Genomic DNA, 18,275 nt, shown 5'->3' with positions numbered 1-18,275 from the left:
TCATGAAAATGCAATTTGACAATGATAGTCAAAATCTCTCTTCTTATCCCCTCTTATTTCACTGTTGGAACGTAAAGCTTTCCCACCATTGCCTGTGAGATGTTTCCAATTGTCACGCCAGGTTCATGAACACTCACTGGGTTTGCCGTTCTTTGTTTGTCTTAGGATTTGTGCGTCTGGCTGGAGGGGATGGACCCTGCTCAGGGCGAGTAGAAGTGCGTTTTGGAGAAGCCTGGACCCCAGTGTCTGATGGGAACTTCACACTCCCCACTGCCCAGGTCATCTGTGCAGAGCTGGGGTGTGGCAAGGCTGTGTCTGTCCTGGGACATGTGGCATTCAGAGAGTCCGATGACCGCGTCTGGACTGAAGAGTTCAGGTGTGAGGGGGAGGAGCCTAAGCTCTGGTTCTGCCCCAGAGTGCCCTGTCCAGGGGGCAGGTGTCAGCACAGTGGAGCTGCTCAGGTTGTCTGTTCAGGTGAGATGCACGGCAGGACTTAACCTCTGTGTACACTCAGTTCAAGCTAAAAAAGAAATCAGATTTTGCTGAAATCCTGTCTTTTTCTATCAGTGTACACAGACATCCGGCTCATGAAAAACGGCACCTCTAGGTGTGAGGGGCGGGTGGAGATGAATATTTCTGGACAATGGAGAGCTCTCTGTGCCTCCCACTGGAGTCTGGCCAATGCCAATGTTGTCTGTCGTCAGCTCGGCTGTGGAGTTGCCATCTCCACCCCAAATGGAGCAGAAGGAAGTGATCGACTCTGGAAAGCCCGATTTCACTGCTCAGGGACTGAGTCCTTCCTGTGGCAATGCCCTGTGACTGCCCTGGGTGGTTCTGACTGTTCCCATGGCAACACGGCCTCTGTGGTCTGCTCAGGTAAGACAGGGTAGGGCTACTGTACTTAGGATGCTCCTGGAGTGAAATTTCCCCAGAGCGGAGAGTAAGGGAAAACAGGCTTAAAAAGAAAGAGATTCTGTAATGAAATGTTTAATCTTGTTACTGAACTCAGGTTTCAGCTGCTCATTACTCAAGAATCCAACAGTGAGAGATGAGTGTGAGGTAAAATTAAGACAGCTTTATTGAGGAAACCAGCAGTTCTGGGGAGACAGAGGACTAATGTACCAAAGAACCAGCTCCCCCTTGCTGATCAGGGGCAAGAGTTTTTAAATGGGAATTTCTGGAGTGCACAGGTGGAGGTAGGGGACAGGTTACCTGCAGAATAGCACAGCCAGCTTTGACAATCATCTTGAAATAGGTCTGATCAGTGTCACCTTTGTTGTTTGAATTACAGTTAATCATCAGTTCTAGTGTCGGTCTGTTCCCATTTCCTTGAGGCCGATTCTTGGAATTGTGTATTTTCCATAAGATGAAGATTATGGGTTTTGCTGTTGGCTCAGATGGTGAAGAATCGGCCGGCAATACAAGAGTCTTGGGTTTGATCCTTGGGTTGGGAAGATCCCCTGAAGAAGGAAATGGCAACCCACTAGTCTGGTCATCATGTAATTTTTTTGCTACCACCTATTTGGGATTTCACTATCAGCAAAGTAGTTCAAAAGATATGGCTCAGAATGTTATCTATAGCCCATGAGAAGGAACTAAAAGTCCTTGAGTTTGTTTAGGGCTAAACTATTATTATTTTGTCCTATTTGACTGTTTTCTTTTGTTTCTGAATTTTTTTTCATTTCTGTGATTAAATTTATTCTTTAGCTAGGTTTTTCTACAAACAGGCAGGTGGAGGACATGAGGGTGGGCTGTCCTGAGAAGGCTCCGTTAGGTCCTGCTCCATAACATTCTCATTGTTCACTCATTTTTTCAGGGGAAAGAAGTGCTAAGAAATGCTAAGAAGTGCTATGTCAGGGAAAGAAACGCCTAGACGAATAATATTTTTTATGAAACATTATTATTTAAGGATAATAACAGAGAAAAAAGTACAAACAATAAGTGTATACCTAGGTCATGTTCCCCAACCTAGATCTACAAAGAGAACATTCATAGCACCATAGAATCACTATTGCCTTCCAATAGCTGTGTCCTCCTCTTCTCCAGGGAGGACTGCTTACCTAAGACTTGTACTTCCACAGAGTATTTTCTCAGGTTTTGAACTTTATGTAAAACCATACATATGTTTTCTTTTGTGTCTAATTGCTTTGACTCCAAACTGTGTTTGAGATTCACTCATGATGTTGTTTATGGCAACATTGTATTCATTTTTATTATTATAGAGTATTCCTTTGAATGATCACATGACCACGCACTAAACCATTCAACTAATGGCAGAGATTTGAGTTTATTTCCAGTTCTTGACTATTAGAAATATAATGGTGCAAATTACCATGATGATGACTTTTGGAAGAAATATTTATTATGATTTTTGTGTGTTTAATTCTGTCTTATATTTTTATTTTCTTAATGGCATGCTGTACTTAAATGAGTCAAGTTACGCATCATAGGTTTGACTTATCGACTTTTTCTCTGTACATGTAGTGCTCCTTCAGTCAGTCAGTTCAGTTCAGTCACTCAGTCATGTCCGACTCTTTGTGACCCCATGGACTGCAGCACGCCAAATTTTCCTGTCCTTCACCATCTCCTGGAGCTTGCTCAAGCTCATATCCATTGAGGTGGTGAAACCATACAATCATGTGATTCTCTATTGTCCCCTTCTCCTCCTGCCTTCAATCTTTCTCAGCTTCAGGGTCTTTTCCAATGAGTCAGTTCTTCCTGTCATGTGGCCAAAGTATTGGAGCTTCAGCTTCAACATCAGTCCTTCCAACGAATATTCAGGACTGATTTCCTTTAGGATTGACTGGTTAGACCTCCTTGTCATCCAAGGGACTCTCAAGAGTCTTCTTCAACACCACAGTTCAAAAGGATCAGTTCTTCAGCATTCAGCTTTCCTTCTGGTCCAACTCTCACATCCATACGTGATTACTGGAAAAATCATAGCTTTGACTAGATGGGCCTTTGTCAGTAATGTCTGCTTTGTAATATGTTGTCTAGGTTGGTCATAACTTTTCTTCCAAGCAGCAAGCATCTTTTGATTTCATGGCTGCAGTCATAATCTGCAGTGATTTTGGAGCCCAAGAATAAGGTCTGTCCCTGTTTCCCTATCTTTTTGCCATGAAGTGATGGGACCAGATGCCATGTTATTAGTTTTTTGAATGTTGAGTTTTAAGCCAACATTTTCACTCTCCTCTTTCACTTTCATCAGGAGGCTCTTTAATTTCTCTTCACTTTCTGCCATAAAGGTGGTGTCATCTGTATATCTGAGGTTACTGATATTTCTCCCAGCAATCTTGACTCCAGTTTGTGCTTCATCCAGCCCAGCATTTTGCTGGGCATTTATGTACTCTGCATATAAGTTAAATAAATAAAGTGACAATATACAGCCTTGATGTACTTCTGTCTCAGTTTTGAACCAGTCTATTGTTCCAATCCACAGAGCTCCTTTTATCCTTCCAAAATGAACTTTGTCTACTCCAAAATCACAAAAAAGTTCTCTGAGAATATATCACAGAAGTGTAATTACATTTTTTTTTGCATATAATTGTACTTTGCTTCTAGGATTGATGTCTGTGTAGGATAAGGGTCAAGTGTCATGTTTTAATATGGGCATCCAGTTGACTCAAAATCTTTTTCTGAAAAGACTATTCCCCACTGCCGTGTCACCTTTGTGATAAGCAAAAGGGCACATATGTCTGAATACATTTTTTAGACTCTCTATTCTGTTCCACTGTATCCTTTGTCTCTCCTTGCACCTGTACTGTATTTTTTTTAATTATTGTAACTTTATAGTAAGTCTTAAACCTTCCCTGGTGGCTCAGACAGTAAAGAATCTGACTGCAAGGCGAGAGACCTGGGTTTGATCCCTCGGTTGGGCAGATCCCCTGGAGAAGGGCATGGGAACCCACTCCGGTATTCTTGCCTGGAGAATCCCCATGGACAGAGGAGCCTGGCAGGCTATAGTCTATTGGGTCACAAAGAGTTGGAAACGACTGACTGACTAAGCACACATAGTAAGTCTGGGTAACTTTAATTTAAAGAAGTTATGTTGTTGCTTTTCTTGCCAACTGCTTTGGTCATTCTTGGTTTTTGTATGTTGTATACATTTTTGAAGCTCCAGTACTTTGGCCACCTGATGCAAAGAGCTGATTCACTAGAAAAGACCCTGATGCTAGGAAAGACTGAAGGCAGGAGGAGAAGGGGATGACAGAAGATGAGACGGTTGCATGGCATCACTGACTCAAAGGACATGAGTTTGAGCAAGCTCTGGGATTTGATGATGGACAGGGAAGCCTGGTGTGCTGCAGTCCTTGGGGTCACAAAGAGTCGGACACGACTGAGTGCTGAACAATAGCAACATAAAGTTTGAATCGGCTTGTCATGTTTCAGACACACAAACACACAAGGGAATTTGATTGAGGTTAGATTTAATCTGTATATAAATTTGAGAATGACTGACTTTGACAACATTGAGTTTCCCAATTCACTGACAAAATATATCCCTTCATTCAGTTAGGTCTTGAATTTCTCTCAGATGTTTTGCACATGTTTAACTAGGTTTTCTCCTAGGCATTTTATGGGTTTGATGTTATTAGTATTTCCTTTAGTGAAGGTTTTCTAGGAATGAATTCTCTCTGAACTTTACCTGGATTCCCCAAATGTTAGATTAGTATTTTGCTTTCATCCCTCTTTCTTTTCTCTCTCTCTCTTGTTCTAGCTTTCCCTTTCTCTCCTTATTTGTCCCTCTCCTGCCCTGTTTTTCCCTGAGTGTGTAAAATCTGTCTGGATTAGGTTGCAGACATGATGCTCCTTTATCCCTCCCTCCCAACAACAACAAAAATACTTCTGGGAATTTCCTTACAAAACCACAGTTCACTCAAAGCTTTAGAGATGTCAGCCCCAGATGACATCTAAGTGCAACCACATGAGAAACCCCAAAGATAGAACTGCCCAGTTGAGTCTTTCCCAAGTTACTGACCCAGGAAATCATGAGCAAAATTAAAAAATAAATTCCTTCAACTGCTAAGTCTGGGGGGAGATTTTGTTATATAGCATTATTAACTAGGCACTTACCATATGACCAGCATTTCTAAAGAGAGGAATATTTATCCTCTGATCTTCCATTTTACTATTTCTAATTTATGTCAATCTAATGTGCTGATGCACTCATTCTCTAGTCCTTAATTTCAGCGGTTAACTTTTTCAGTTGTAGAATTTTCATTTGTTTTTGTTATCATTTCTCTGCCAAGATACACATCATGTTAATGAATACTTTGTGAACTTTAATCATGGCTATTTAAATTCTCTGTCAGACTATAAAACTCTTAGAGGAAAACATAGGCAGAACATTCTTTGACATAAATTGGAACAAGATCTTTTTTGATCAACCTCCTAAAGAAAATAAAAACAAAAAAAAATTTTTTTAAAAAGGACCTAATTAAACTTAAAAGCTTTTACATATCAAAGGAAACCATAAACAGAACAAAAAGACAACTCTCAGAATGGGAGAAAATATTTGTAAATGAAGCAACTAACAAGGGGTTAATCTTCAAAATACACAAACAACTCAATATCAGCAAACCCAACAAACCAATGAAAAAATGGGAAAAAGACCTAAAGAGACATTTTCCAGACATACAGATGGCTAACAAATACAACATCACTAATTATTAGAGAGACGCAAGTCAAAACTACAGTCAGGTAATACTTCACACCAGTTAGAATGTCTATCATTTAAAAATCTACAAAGAATAAATGCTGGAGAGGATGAACAGGAAAGGGAATCCTCCTACATATGAGTATGTAAATTGGTACAACTGCTGTGGGTTGCCATGCCCTTCTCTAGGGGACATGCCAACCCAAGGATCAAAGCCAGGTCTCCCGCATTGCAGGGGGATTCTTTACTGTCTGAGCCACCAGACTCATAAGCCCTACACAATTGATACCAAGTATAAAATAGATATTGCCTGGAGAATCCCATAGACATGGAGCCTGACGGGCCACAATCCGTAGTGTCACAGAGTCAGACACGACTGAAGTGACTTAGCATGCACGCACACATAAGTAGATAAATAATAACCTATTTTATAGCACAGGGAACTCTACTCAGTGATCCATGGTGACCTAAATAGGAAGTAAATCCAAGAAAGAGGGGATATATATATATATATATATATATATATATATATATATATATATATATATATATATGTGTGTGTGTGTGTGTGTGTGTGTGTGTGTGTGTGTAGTTGTTGTTGTTTAGTCACTGAGTTGTGTCTGACTCTTCTGTGACCTCATGGACTGCCATGCTCCTTTGTCCATAGGATTTCTCAGGCAAGAATACTGGAATGGATTGCCATTTTTGTCTCCAAAGCCTCTTCCCAACCCAGTGATGCAACCGCAGTCTCCTGTTTGGCAGGCAGATTCTTTACCACTGGGTCACTTAGGAAGCCCATATGTATATGTATAACTTATTAAATTTGCTGTAGAGCAGAAGCTACCACAACATTGTAAAGTGATTATACGCAAATAAAAATTAATAAAATTAAATAAAATAAATTCTCTGTCAGGTAATGTTAAGAACCAAATACCCTGGGAAATTTTTTAATGTTTCTTTTTCCTCTTGGTTTTCCATGAGGTGTCTTTTATATAAGTATTTTTTTTTCTTTTTTTTTATTATTATTATTTTTTTCCAGTGGGTTTTGTCATACATTGATATGAATCAGCCATGGATCTACATGTATTCCCAATCCCGATCCCCCCTCCCACCTCCCTCTCCACCCGATTCCTCTGGGTCTTCCCACAAACATTGTAGATAAAAAACTGTACAACTCCTTCAGAAAGGATATTGTTTTGCTTCTTCTATTTAAGGGATAGACTTAAGGATAGAACAACTTATTTAACTCATTCTTAAGGCAAAGCTTGGCTTAAAACAGGAATTGTGCCATTGTCAGGACCAGGGCTCTTCATAGAGAAAGAGAACACTAAGATTATGGTAACTTCACTGGTATATTACAGCTTTCATCTCAGCTCCATCACTAGGTCATTATTTAAAAATTTTTTTTTTTCTTTTGAACTTTTTACTTTCTATGGGGTATAGCTGATTAACAATGTTGTTATAATCTCAGGTGAACAGCCAGGGACTCTGCCATACATATACATGCATCCATTTTCCCCCAAACTCTCCTCCCCTGCTAAAAATTATTTAGTTTAACTGACTTTCCTGTTCTTTAACCCTCCCAACCCTCTAATCATCGCTGTTTCTTCAGGAAACCAGACCCAGGTGCTGCCCCGGTGCAACCACTTTGTGTCTGAACCAACAGGCTCTGCATCCTCAGAGGAGAGCGCCCCCTACTGCTCAGGTGAGGGTCCCACAGGACAGAAGACCCTTCTCATTCCCTAGGTCACCGCCCCATTGTCCCATTTCTCTCTCCTCAGACAGCAGACAGCTCCGCCTGGTGGACGGGGGCGGTCCCTGCGCCGGGAGAGTGGAGATCCTTGAGCAGGGCTCCTGGGGCACCATCTGTGATGACGGCTGGGACCTGGAGGATGCCCGCGTGGTGTGCAGGCAGCTGGGCTGTGGAGACGCCCTCAATGCCATGGGATCTGCTCACTTCGGGGCAGGGTCAGGGCCCATCTGGCTGGACGACCTGAACTGCACAGGAAAGGAGTCCCACGTGTGGAGGTGCCCTTCCCGGGGCTGGGGACGGCACGACTGCAGACACAAGGAGGATGCAGGGGTCGTCTGCTCAGGTCAGCACTCCACACTGTCCACAGTTTGGGGGAGGGGTGGGGCTCTGAAGAACGGGGTTCTGAGCCCTGAGGGAGAGATGCTGAAAGGACTAGAGAAGGAGCCTTCCTGCCATGGAGCGCGTCTTTCCAGCAGACGTGAAGACGAGGTCCTTTCACTGCCTCCTGAAGCAGCTGAGATTCTGGTCCTTTCTTCTCAGTAGTGTTTCCTGGCAGAGCCTTTTCTCACAGTTTTTCTTTGAAATCAGGGCTCACCCTTCTGGTACATATGGTAGAGAAGTCTTAAAGCCACTGTGCTAGTTTTCGTTTGATCTATAACAAATTGCCACATTGTTACTGGTTGAAAGCAATATATTTATTTCCTTACACTTCTGTAGCTTAGATGTCCAGCAGGGATCTCACTGGACTGTGATAAAAGTTTCAGCAGGGCCACATCACTTTTGAGCCTCTGAGAAAGAATCTGTTTCCTGTCTTTTCAAGCTTCTAGAAACTGCCTGCCTTCCTTCACTAATTATGCCATTCTGTTCATCATCAGACGAACAATGCTCCACCTCTCTATCCATTATCCATATTCACATCTTCCTCTAGCCAGAACGAGGAAAAGGATTCCACTTTAAAGGATAGTGAGTCTAAGAATGTGATTAGACTGTGCTCAGGTGGTTAATCCACCATATTTCAGGTTAGTCTTACCATCCCAAGGGCCATACTTTAATCACATAGATAAAGTCCTTTTTGCCAGATAAGGAAACATAGACACAGGTTCCATGTAGACATTTGTGGGTCCATTATTCTATCTGCCTCCACACTGTCCACATCACATCCCTTTCATACACTCTTTTAGATGTTTTGTCAGGAAGCAGGAGTCAGCTCCCTCTCCCTGCAGGTGTCCGGGTTGGTCTTCCTCTCAGTTCATATCCACCACATCAGGGTGGTAGAAATATTTAGAAAGTCAGACATAAATGGACAAAGTCAAGTAAAAAGGAGACAAGTTTCACTCTGGTCATCTAGTGGATTTACTTCCTCAGCTAGGTCACAGATGAGTGTTCACAATTTTGGGAGAGAGGAAAACCCGGAGCACTGAGTGCAGGGCTCACTGTGTCCTGTCTTCTCCATTTCAATCTTAGAGTTCCTGGCCCTCAGGATGGTCAGCGAGGACCAGCAGTGTGCTGGGTGGCTGGAAGTTTTCTACAACGGGACCTGGGGCAGTGTCTGCCACAGCCCCATGGATGAGGTCACCGTGTCCATCATCTGCAGACAGCTTGGCTGTGGGGACAGTGGAAGTCTCAACACGTCTGTTGGTCTCAGGGAAGGTTCTAGACCCCGGTGGGTAGATTTGATTCAGTGTCGGAAAACAGATACCTCTCTCTGGCAGTGTCCTTCTGGCCCATGGAAATACAGTTCATGCTCTCCAAAGGAGGAAGCCTACATCTCATGTGCAGGTGACTTATATCTGTTTCTGTGTTTGTCCAATTCTGTAGGATGTTATTAGTGAGATTTGATATTTTAAAATCTAAGTGAATTAAGTTGAGTTTATAAAATGAAGTTTGGATGAAGCTAATTTAATCTACATGTTCCAAACTTGCTTTATTAAAAATTTTTAATTGATATAATTGATACAACATTATATTTTTTGCTGTGTACAACAGAATGCTTATATGTTTGTGTGTATTGATAAATGATCACTACAGTAAGTCTAGTTATGTCTATATCTATATATATATCCATATATATATAGTTAAATATTTTTCTTACATGATGAGAATGTTTAAGATGCATTTTCTCACCATCTTTCAAATAAACAATACACTATTCACTGTAGTCACCTTACTGTATGTTATATCTCTTCACCTATTAATTTTATAATTCAAATTTATACCTTTTGATTACCTTTGCCCACACCAAATCCCCCACCTCTGGCAGCCACCAACTACTCAGCATCTCTGAACTTCCTTTTTGTTTTAAGATTATACATATAAATGAGATTATATGGTATTTTTCTTTCTCTGTCTGATTTGTTTCACTTAGCATAATGCTCTCAAGGTCCATCCATGCTGTTGAAACTGGCAAGATTTTCTTCTTTTTTATGGGTGGATATATGTCTATATTGCATTTTCTTTATTCTTTCCTCAGTGAAGACTTACATTGTTTGACTCATATATATTGCTATAAAATACTAAAAGGTAATACTGTTAAAGTGCTGCAGTTAATATGTTAGCAAATTTGGAAGATTCATCAGCGTCCACAGGACTGAAGAAGGTCGGTTTTCATTTCAATCTCAAAGAAGGGCAATGCCAATGAATGGTCAAACTACTGCACATTTGTGCGCATTTTACATGCTAGCAAGGTTATGCTCAAAGTCTTTCAAGCTAGGCTTCAGCACTAAGTGAACTGAGAACTTCCAAGATTTACAAGCTGGGTTTAGAAAGGCAGAGAAACCAGAGATCAAATTGCCAACATTTGTTGGATCATAGAGTAAGCAAGAGAATTTCAGAAAAACGTCTGCTTCATTGACTACATAAAGCCTATGACCATGTGGATCACAATGAATTGTGGAAAATTCTTAAAGAGACGAGAATACCAGAGCACCTTACCTGCCTCCTGAGAAACCTGTATGCAGGTCAAAAAGCAGCAGTTGGAACTGGACATGAAACAACCAACCGGTTCCAAATTGGGAAAAGAGTTCGTCAAGGTTGTATATTGTCACCCTGTTTATTTAACTTATATGCAGAGAACATCATAGGAAATGCCTGGCTGGAAGAATCACAAGCTGGAATCAAGATTGCTGTGAGAAATATCAACAACCTCAGATATGCAGATGATACCACTCTAATGGCAGAAAGTGAAGAGGAATTGAAGAGCCTCTTGTTGAGGGTGAAAGAGGAGAGTGAAAAAGCTGGCTTACAGCTCAACATTCAACATTCCGAAAACTAAGATCATCAGCACTTCATGGGATATAAAAGGGGAGAAAGTGGAAACAGTGACAGATTTTCTTCTCTTGGACTCCCAAATCACAGCTGACGGTGTTTGCAGCCATGAGATTAAAAGAGGCTTGCTCCTCTGTGACAAAACTAGACAGAGTATTAAAAAGCAGAGACATCACTTTGCTAACAAAGGTCCATATAGTCAAAGCTACATTTTTCCCAGTAGTCGTATGTGGCCGTGATAGCTGGGTTATAGAAGAAGCCAAATGCCAAAGAGTTGATTCTTTTGAATTGTGGTGCTTGGATGCCACAATTGAATTGAGAGTCATTTGGGCAGCAAGGAGATCAAAGCAATCAATCCTAAAGGAAATCAACTCTGAATATTCATTGGAAGGACTGATGCTGAAGCTGAAGCTCCAATACTTTGGCCACCTGATGAGAAGCACTGACTCATTGGAAAAGACCCTGATGCTGGGAAATACTGAAGGCAAAAAGAGAAGGGGGCCACAGAGGGTGAGATAGTTAGATAGCATTGCCAGTTCAGTGGGCATGAATTTGAGCCAACTTTGGGAGATAGTGAAGGACAGAGGAGCCTAATGTGCTGCAGTCCATGGGGTTGCAGAGTCAGACACAACCTAGCAACTGAACATATGTTGCTGCAGTGAACATTGGGTTTTCAAGTTAGTGTTTTTCTTTCCTTCAGAGAAATACTCCAAAGTAAAATTCCTGAATCATATGGCAGTTCTATTTTTAATTTTTGATGCACCTCAATACTGTTTCCATAGGGGCTGCATCAACTTACATTCCCTCTAACTGTGCAAAAGCTTTCCTATCTCTTCATATTCTCCTCAACTCCTGTTATTGCTTCTTTTCGATAAAAGCCTTTCTACAGGATATGAGGTGATATCTTGTTGTGGTTTTGATTTGTATTTTCTGATGATTAGTAGTGTTGAGCACGTTTTCATGTACCTATTGGCAAGTTGTATGTATTCTTTAAAAAAATATAAAATACAAATTTTCTCAGTAGGCTTTTTTTGACTATTGCAAAAAATCTCTGGCTTACTCAGTGTGTACATATGTGTGTACATATATCTTCTCAGAATTCTACGAAGTCTTTCCTGTAAGCATACAGGAAAGAAAATCTCTTTTTAAGAGATTCCCAACCAACACTACAGACTTTTCTGGTGGCTCAGAGAGCAAAGAAACTGCCTGCAGTGTGGGAACCTGGGTTTGATCCCTGGGTAAGGAAGATCCAGTGGAGAAGGGAATAGCAATCCACTCCAGTATTCTTGTCTGGAAAATCCTATGGACAGAGGAGCCTGGGGGGCTGCAGTCCATGGGGTCAGAAAGAGTTGGACATGACTGAGCAACTAACACACACACGCACATAACCAACACTACATTGTGGAGCAATTATCTTCCAATTAAAAATAAATTTTGAAAAGAGAGTTCCCTTTTACAACAGTAGTCTTCACTTGCCCACTTGTCACACTGAATAATAGGTAAGAGTAGTTTATAATCTATCTAATACTTTTCCATTAAAATTATGTACATGAGATTTTGAATATAAATTGACTCTGTGCTTCTGGACTGATTATTTTTAATATGAACTATTATCATAGACTGTTACCATTAATGTATATTTGGTTTACTATTTCACTGATTAGTATGAATTTAAGAAAAACAAATTTTATTTCACTGAATTTTATTTGTCTATTCATTCATTTAATAAATATTTATCCAGCCACTATCTGGTATTTAGAAATGGTTTTCCATAGATATTTGGTGAATGAGTGCATACAATGTGCAGGCACGGTCCTAACAGCAGAAACATGGCATAGATAAGATATACAAGGTCCTTCCTCTAGTGGAACTTTCATTCAGAGGGGTGTGTACATTCGTAGATGTCTGTGTTTATATTTGCTGTGGCATGTGAAGACTGATTAACAAGTAAATATTTAAAGTAATTTCAGCTGGTGATCAGATGCAGTGAATGTTTCAGCCCAGGAGATAATGAACCTGTGTTTTCATGTGTCCTTTGCACTGAGTCAGACCTTAGATAATCTTATTTGGGGACAAGACCACGCCCAGCTGTCCCTGATCCACTGTTTCCCTGTTGTTTGCAGAAAGAAGAGCCAAGAGCTGTCCAGCTGCTGCCCCCTGCACAGGTACCTCAGCCCCGCCCCCTCCCCAGGGCCCCAGGGGCTCCTTCCTCCCACCAGGGGAGTCACAGGAGGGGCTGCTGCCTTTTCAGACAGAGAGAAGCTCCGGCTCAGGGCAGGAGACAGCGAGTGCTCAGGGCGGGTGGAGGTCTGGCACGGCGGCTCCTGGGGCACCGTGTGCGATGACTCCTGGAGCCTGGCAGAGGCCGAGGTGGTGTGTCAGCAGCTGGGCTGTGGCCCGGCCCTGGAAGCCGTTCGGGCCGCGGCGTTTGGCCCTGGAAACGGGAGCATCTGGCTGGACGAGGTGCGGTGCAGGGGCCGGGAGCCCTCCCTGTGGGACTGTGCTGCGGATCCCTGGGGGCAGAGCGACTGCAAGCATGAGGAGGATGCTGGTGTGAGGTGCTCTGGTGAGTGAGGGGCGCGGGGTCCGTCCTCGGTGAACTGGGGCAGTGCAGGGGCAGTGGGCTGGGCCAGGGGTGGTGTGGAGTTTGTGTTCAGAGTATCTGGGTGCTGGGGCTTTGATCTAGGACCGGGGAGCTGGGAGGACTGGAGACTGCTGTTGTGGAAACTGAGGGGTGATTTCAGGCTCAGGAGGGAAAAATGGTTTGCCCTGCGTTCTGGCCAATTCCTCTTCCCCACACTGCTGTTTTTCTCTTTAGGTGTAAGGACAGCATTGCCCGCGACAAAAGCAGGTACTGTGATCCATGCCTAGGCAGGAGAGAATACTCAAATACTGGCGACCTGTTCTGTGGGCTCCCTGACAACTCAAAAGAGGAAAGAATCTGAGGAGCTGTGGCTGCTGGGGAGGAGCCAGGGCATTACACTGGGGAAATCCCCTGCCTTGATGCCCAGAGTCAAAGTTCTCATGCCCGGGGTCCAAAGAAGTCTGGTTCCCATGTTGTAAAATCTAAGGAACTCCCACCTGCCCTTGAGTGTTGCTCTTCATCAGTGAGGTGTGGGTCCCTGGACTGTTTGATGCTTTGTCTCCTGAAGCCAAGAAGAAACGATGAGCTGGGTCCTCAGAGGCTGTCTCGGCAGGGCAGCTCCCTGACAATCCCCGGCTCTGCCTTGGGGCCACACTGGCCAGAGTGGAGTTGACTTGTCTCAGGACGAAACCCGGGGGAGCCCTGACACTGTCTGAGGCTGGGACACCGTTGTCTGGAGCTCCTGAAAATGCTGACACAGGGGATTTCTCTGTGCCCAAGACTATCTCCAGCCCTTTTTCCTGTTCTCCTTAGGGACCAGAACAACCTCAAATCCTCTGCCTGGCATCTTCTCCCTGCCTGGGGTCCTCTGCCTCATCCTGGGAGCCCTTCTCTTCCTGGTCCTCGTCATCCTGGTGACTCAGGTGCTCAGATGGAGAGCAGAGCGCAGAGGTGGGCTGCAGGGGGAACTGGGGACCAGGGAGTGTGTGTGGAGGCAGGAGATGGGGCAGGTGTGAGGAGGGGAGCCTGGGCCAGGTCTCTGCTCTGAGTTGCAGACTCCATGTGCTCCATGCTGAGCTCTCAGGGCTGAGTAGACAGAGGGCTGGGGCATGAACTCTCATAAGTCATGGCCTCTCCTGTGAGACCAGACAGAGTTGGTGCTGAGCTGTATTCAGGGTCAGACGAGGGGAGAAGGTGCTGACATGGTGCACGTGGTGGGAGACGATGCTGAGGTCCTGGCAGCCCCCGTGTGAGCACCAGGGAGAGGAAGGGTGGGTCTGCTGGACCAGGGTGTCTGGGGCGGTTTCTCTTACCTGCTGGGGAATCTCTCAGCCTTATCCAGCTATGAAGATGCTCTTGCTGAAGCTGTGTATGAGGAGCTCAATTACCTTGTGACACCGAAGGAAGGTCTGGGCAGCCCAGGTGAGTGTCTCTGTCTGCCCTCCTGGGGCCTCTGGTTGTCACCACCCACTGGCTGTGCGCATCTTCTCAGCACGTGCAGACCTCATGTGTGCCCCAGTCTCACAGAGACGGCTCCTCCAAAGTGGCAGGATGGCCTCTCAGAGCCCCGTGATCTCCCAGCCTCTGTCTACGCTGCAGAAGCCAGGCCTGTCCCTTCTCACCTTTAACACAGGTCCCGTGGGTGTGGAGAGGGTCATTCTGTGTTTTGTGTGATGTTTGTCTCCACATGAGGTTTCCTATCAGATGACTCACTGACTAAATGGCCGTATTACACCAGAAATGGTGAGGAAAACAGTGACTACAGATCCGCTCCAGGAAACAGAGGTGGACCTGCCTCAGCTGGGCTTTGGGGAGGAGAGTTTCCCTCATGGAGAGGATATTTAAGGGGAATGGCTTTCCTCTGATGCACCAGAGGCATCCCTTGTGTCCAGATGGTGTTCTTCCTTCTCCTTCTCTGGCTGTTCTGTGATGTCTCACGTAGGGGCTGGTCTCTCTGTGTCTGGAATCACAATATGCACACAATATTTAAAAAAAAACACATCTGTAAAGCGCAATTTGTCAAAGTACTTTAGCAATGCTCAGTGGTGGAAGAGTTGCTTTGAGATACGTAGTTTCCACCAGAAAATACGAAGGTATGTAAAATCATGTTTTGGCTTATGGACACATCAAAATGAAACATGGTCTTAGAGAAAAAAGTCTTTTGAAACAAGGAGTGACTGATGCCTCTCTTCAGAAACTCAGAAACTCTGGGTCAGAAGGGATCTTAGGTATTCCCCAGACCAACCCACTTACTGTGGTTTCATACACTCCCTTGTCTGCTCTTGGAACCCCCAGATCTGAGGACTGATGTCCCTGCTGAAAATTACGATGATGTTGAAGAGGTCCCAGTGCCTGGAACTCCTCCTGCCTCTCAGGGGAGTGAGGAGGAAGTGCCCCCAGAGAAGGAGGATGGGGTGAGGTCCTCGCAGACAGGTGAGTGGGATCAGGTGATCTCCTGCAATCTTTCTATCTGGAAAGAGTGAATGTGTGCTCCTCAATGCCCAGCCTCCCTAGAGATTCAAAATGTAGGTAATCTCATACATCTGGTAGCATCATCTTGACCATATGCCATATTTAATGCTGTCACACTCCTTGCAGGGAGTGAGGAATCACTCTGCTTTTGGCATTTATGTCTCCATAATGTGACATAAACTTCACTTTATATGTGATATACTTGCATTAAGATTTATAGATTATGGAATTTCCTTTCAGTCCAGAGGTTAGGATTCTGCACTTTCACTGCTAGGGCCCAGGTCCAACCCTGCTCAAGGAACTAAGATCCCTCATGCATTGTGTCATGGCCAAGGAGAAACTTATTGATTAATTGAGCATATTTATAAAGAAAGCTAAGTGCCAAAGAATTGATGCTTGAACTGTAGTGTTGGAGAAGACTCTTCAAAGTCCCTTGGATGGCAAGGAGATGAAACCAGTCAATTGAAAGGAAATCAATCCTGAATATTCATTGGAAGGACTGAGCTGAAGTAGAAGCTCCAATACCTTGGCCACCTGATGTGAAGAACTGACCCCTTAGAAAAGACTCTGATCCTGGGAAAGATTGAAGGCAGGAAGAGAAGGGGATGACAGAGGATGAGATGGCTGGATGGCATCACTGACTCGATGGATATGAGTTTGAGCAAGCTCTGGGAGTCGGTAATGGACAGGGAAGCACAGTGTGCTGTGGTCCATGGGGTCGCAAAGAGTCAGACATGACTGAGTGACTGAACTGAAGTGAACCAAATTCAAAGGTGGAACAAGTGTTTTAATAATATATTTGCACTGTCTCATACATGAAGGCAAATCATTCAATATCACAGTAATCCAGGTCTATGCCAAATCAGTAATGCTGAAACAGCTGAAGCTGTGGTTCTATGAAGACCCACAAGAACTTTTAGAGCTAATACCCAAAAAAGATGTCCTTTTCATTATAAGGGACTGGAATGCAAAAGTAGGCAGTCAAGAGATACCTGGAGTAACAGGCAAATTTGGCCTTGGAGTCCACAGTGAGGCAGGGCAAAGGCTAACAGAGTTTTGTCGATAGAACACACTGGTCATAGCAAACACCCTCTTCCAAAAACACAAGACAGGACTCTGCACATGGACATCACCAGATGGTCAACATGAAAATCAGATTGATATTTTTTGCAGCCAAAGATGGAAATGCTCTATACAGTCAGCAAAAACAAGACTGGGAGCTGACTGTGGCTCAGATCTTGAACTCCGTATTGCCAAATTCAGACTTAAATTGAAGAAAGTGGGGAAAACCACTAGACCATTCAGGTATAACCTAAATCAAATCCCTTACGATTATACAGTGGAAGTGACAAATAGATTCAAGGGATTCCGTCTGATAGGTGGAGTGCCTGATGAACTATTGACGGAGGTTCGTGTATAGGAGGCAGGGATCAAGACCATCCCCATGGAAAAGAAATGCAAAAAGGCAAAAAGGTTGTCTGAGGAGGCCTTACAAATAGCTGAGAAAAGAAGAGAAGCAAAAGAGAAAGGAGAAAAGGAAAGATATATCCTTTTAATGCAGAGTTCCAAAGAATAGCAAGGAGAGATAAGGAAGCCTTCCTCAGTGATCAATGCAAAGAAACAGAGGAAAACAATGGAATGGGAAAGACTAGAGATCTCTTCAAGAAAATTAGTGATACCAAGGGAACATTTTATGCAAAGATGGGCTCAACAAAGGACAGAAATGTTACGGACCTAATGGAAGCAGAAGATATTAAGAAGAGATGACAAGAATACACAGAAGACCTATAGAAAAAAGACCCTCATTACCCATATAACCATGATGCTGTGATCACTCACCTAGAGCCAGACATCCAGGAATGCAAAGTCAAGTGGGCCTTAGGAAGCATCACCATGAATAAAGCTAGTGGAGGTGATGGAATTCAGTTGAGCTATTTCAAATACTAAAAGATGATGCTGTGAAAGTGCTGCACTCAATATGCCAGCAAATTTGGCAATCCCAGCAGTGGCCACAGGACTGGAAAAGGTCAGTTTTCATTCCAATCCTAAAGAAAGGCAATGCCAAAGAACATTCAAACTGCCGCACAATTTCACTCATCTCAAACACTAGCACACTAATGCTCAAAATTCTCCAAGCCAGGCTTCAACAGTAATGAACCATGAACTTCTAGATGTTCAAACTGGATTTAGAAAAGAGAGAGGAACAAAAGAACAAATTGCCAAACTTTGCTGGATCATCAAAAAAGCAAGAGAGTTCCAGAAAAACATCTATTTCTGCTTTATTAACAATGCCAAAGCCCTTGACAATGTGGATCACAATAAACTGTGGGAAATTCTGAAAGAAATGGGAATACCTGGCCACCTTACCTGCCTCCTGAGAAATCTGTATGCAGGTCAAGAAACAACAGTTAAAAGAGAATATGGAACAGCAGACTGGTTCCAAATTGGGAAAAGAGTATGTCAAGGCTGTATAGAGTCACCCTGCTTATTTAACTTATATGCAGAGTACATCATGCAAAATGCTTGGCTGGATGAAGCACAAGCAG

At 43.4% G+C, this 18,275-nt stretch overlaps 1 protein-coding gene across 1 annotated transcript in view; it reads left to right on the top strand.

The window, feature by feature from the left end:
• LOC122679941 overlaps positions 1-18,275 on the top strand; it is a 405,877-nt gene that overhangs the window by 163,420 nt on the left and 224,182 nt on the right. Inside the window, 9 exon segments of the mRNA XM_043880800.1 lie at positions 7,269-7,361; positions 7,438-7,752; positions 8,874-9,188; positions 12,797-12,838; positions 12,925-13,239; positions 13,492-13,524; positions 14,071-14,208; positions 14,590-14,679; positions 15,553-15,690. Of these exon segments, the coding sequence (XP_043736735.1) occupies positions 7,269-7,361; positions 7,438-7,752; positions 8,874-9,188; positions 12,797-12,838; positions 12,925-13,239; positions 13,492-13,524; positions 14,071-14,208; positions 14,590-14,679; positions 15,553-15,690 (1,479 nt within the window).

The sequence above is a fragment of the Cervus elaphus genome, chromosome 22, assembly GCF_910594005.1.
Source record: "Cervus elaphus chromosome 22, mCerEla1.1, whole genome shotgun sequence".
In the NCBI taxonomy this organism is placed as follows: Eukaryota; Metazoa; Chordata; class Mammalia; order Artiodactyla; family Cervidae; genus Cervus; species Cervus elaphus.
This window is presented reverse-complemented; position numbering and strand designations above follow the sequence as displayed.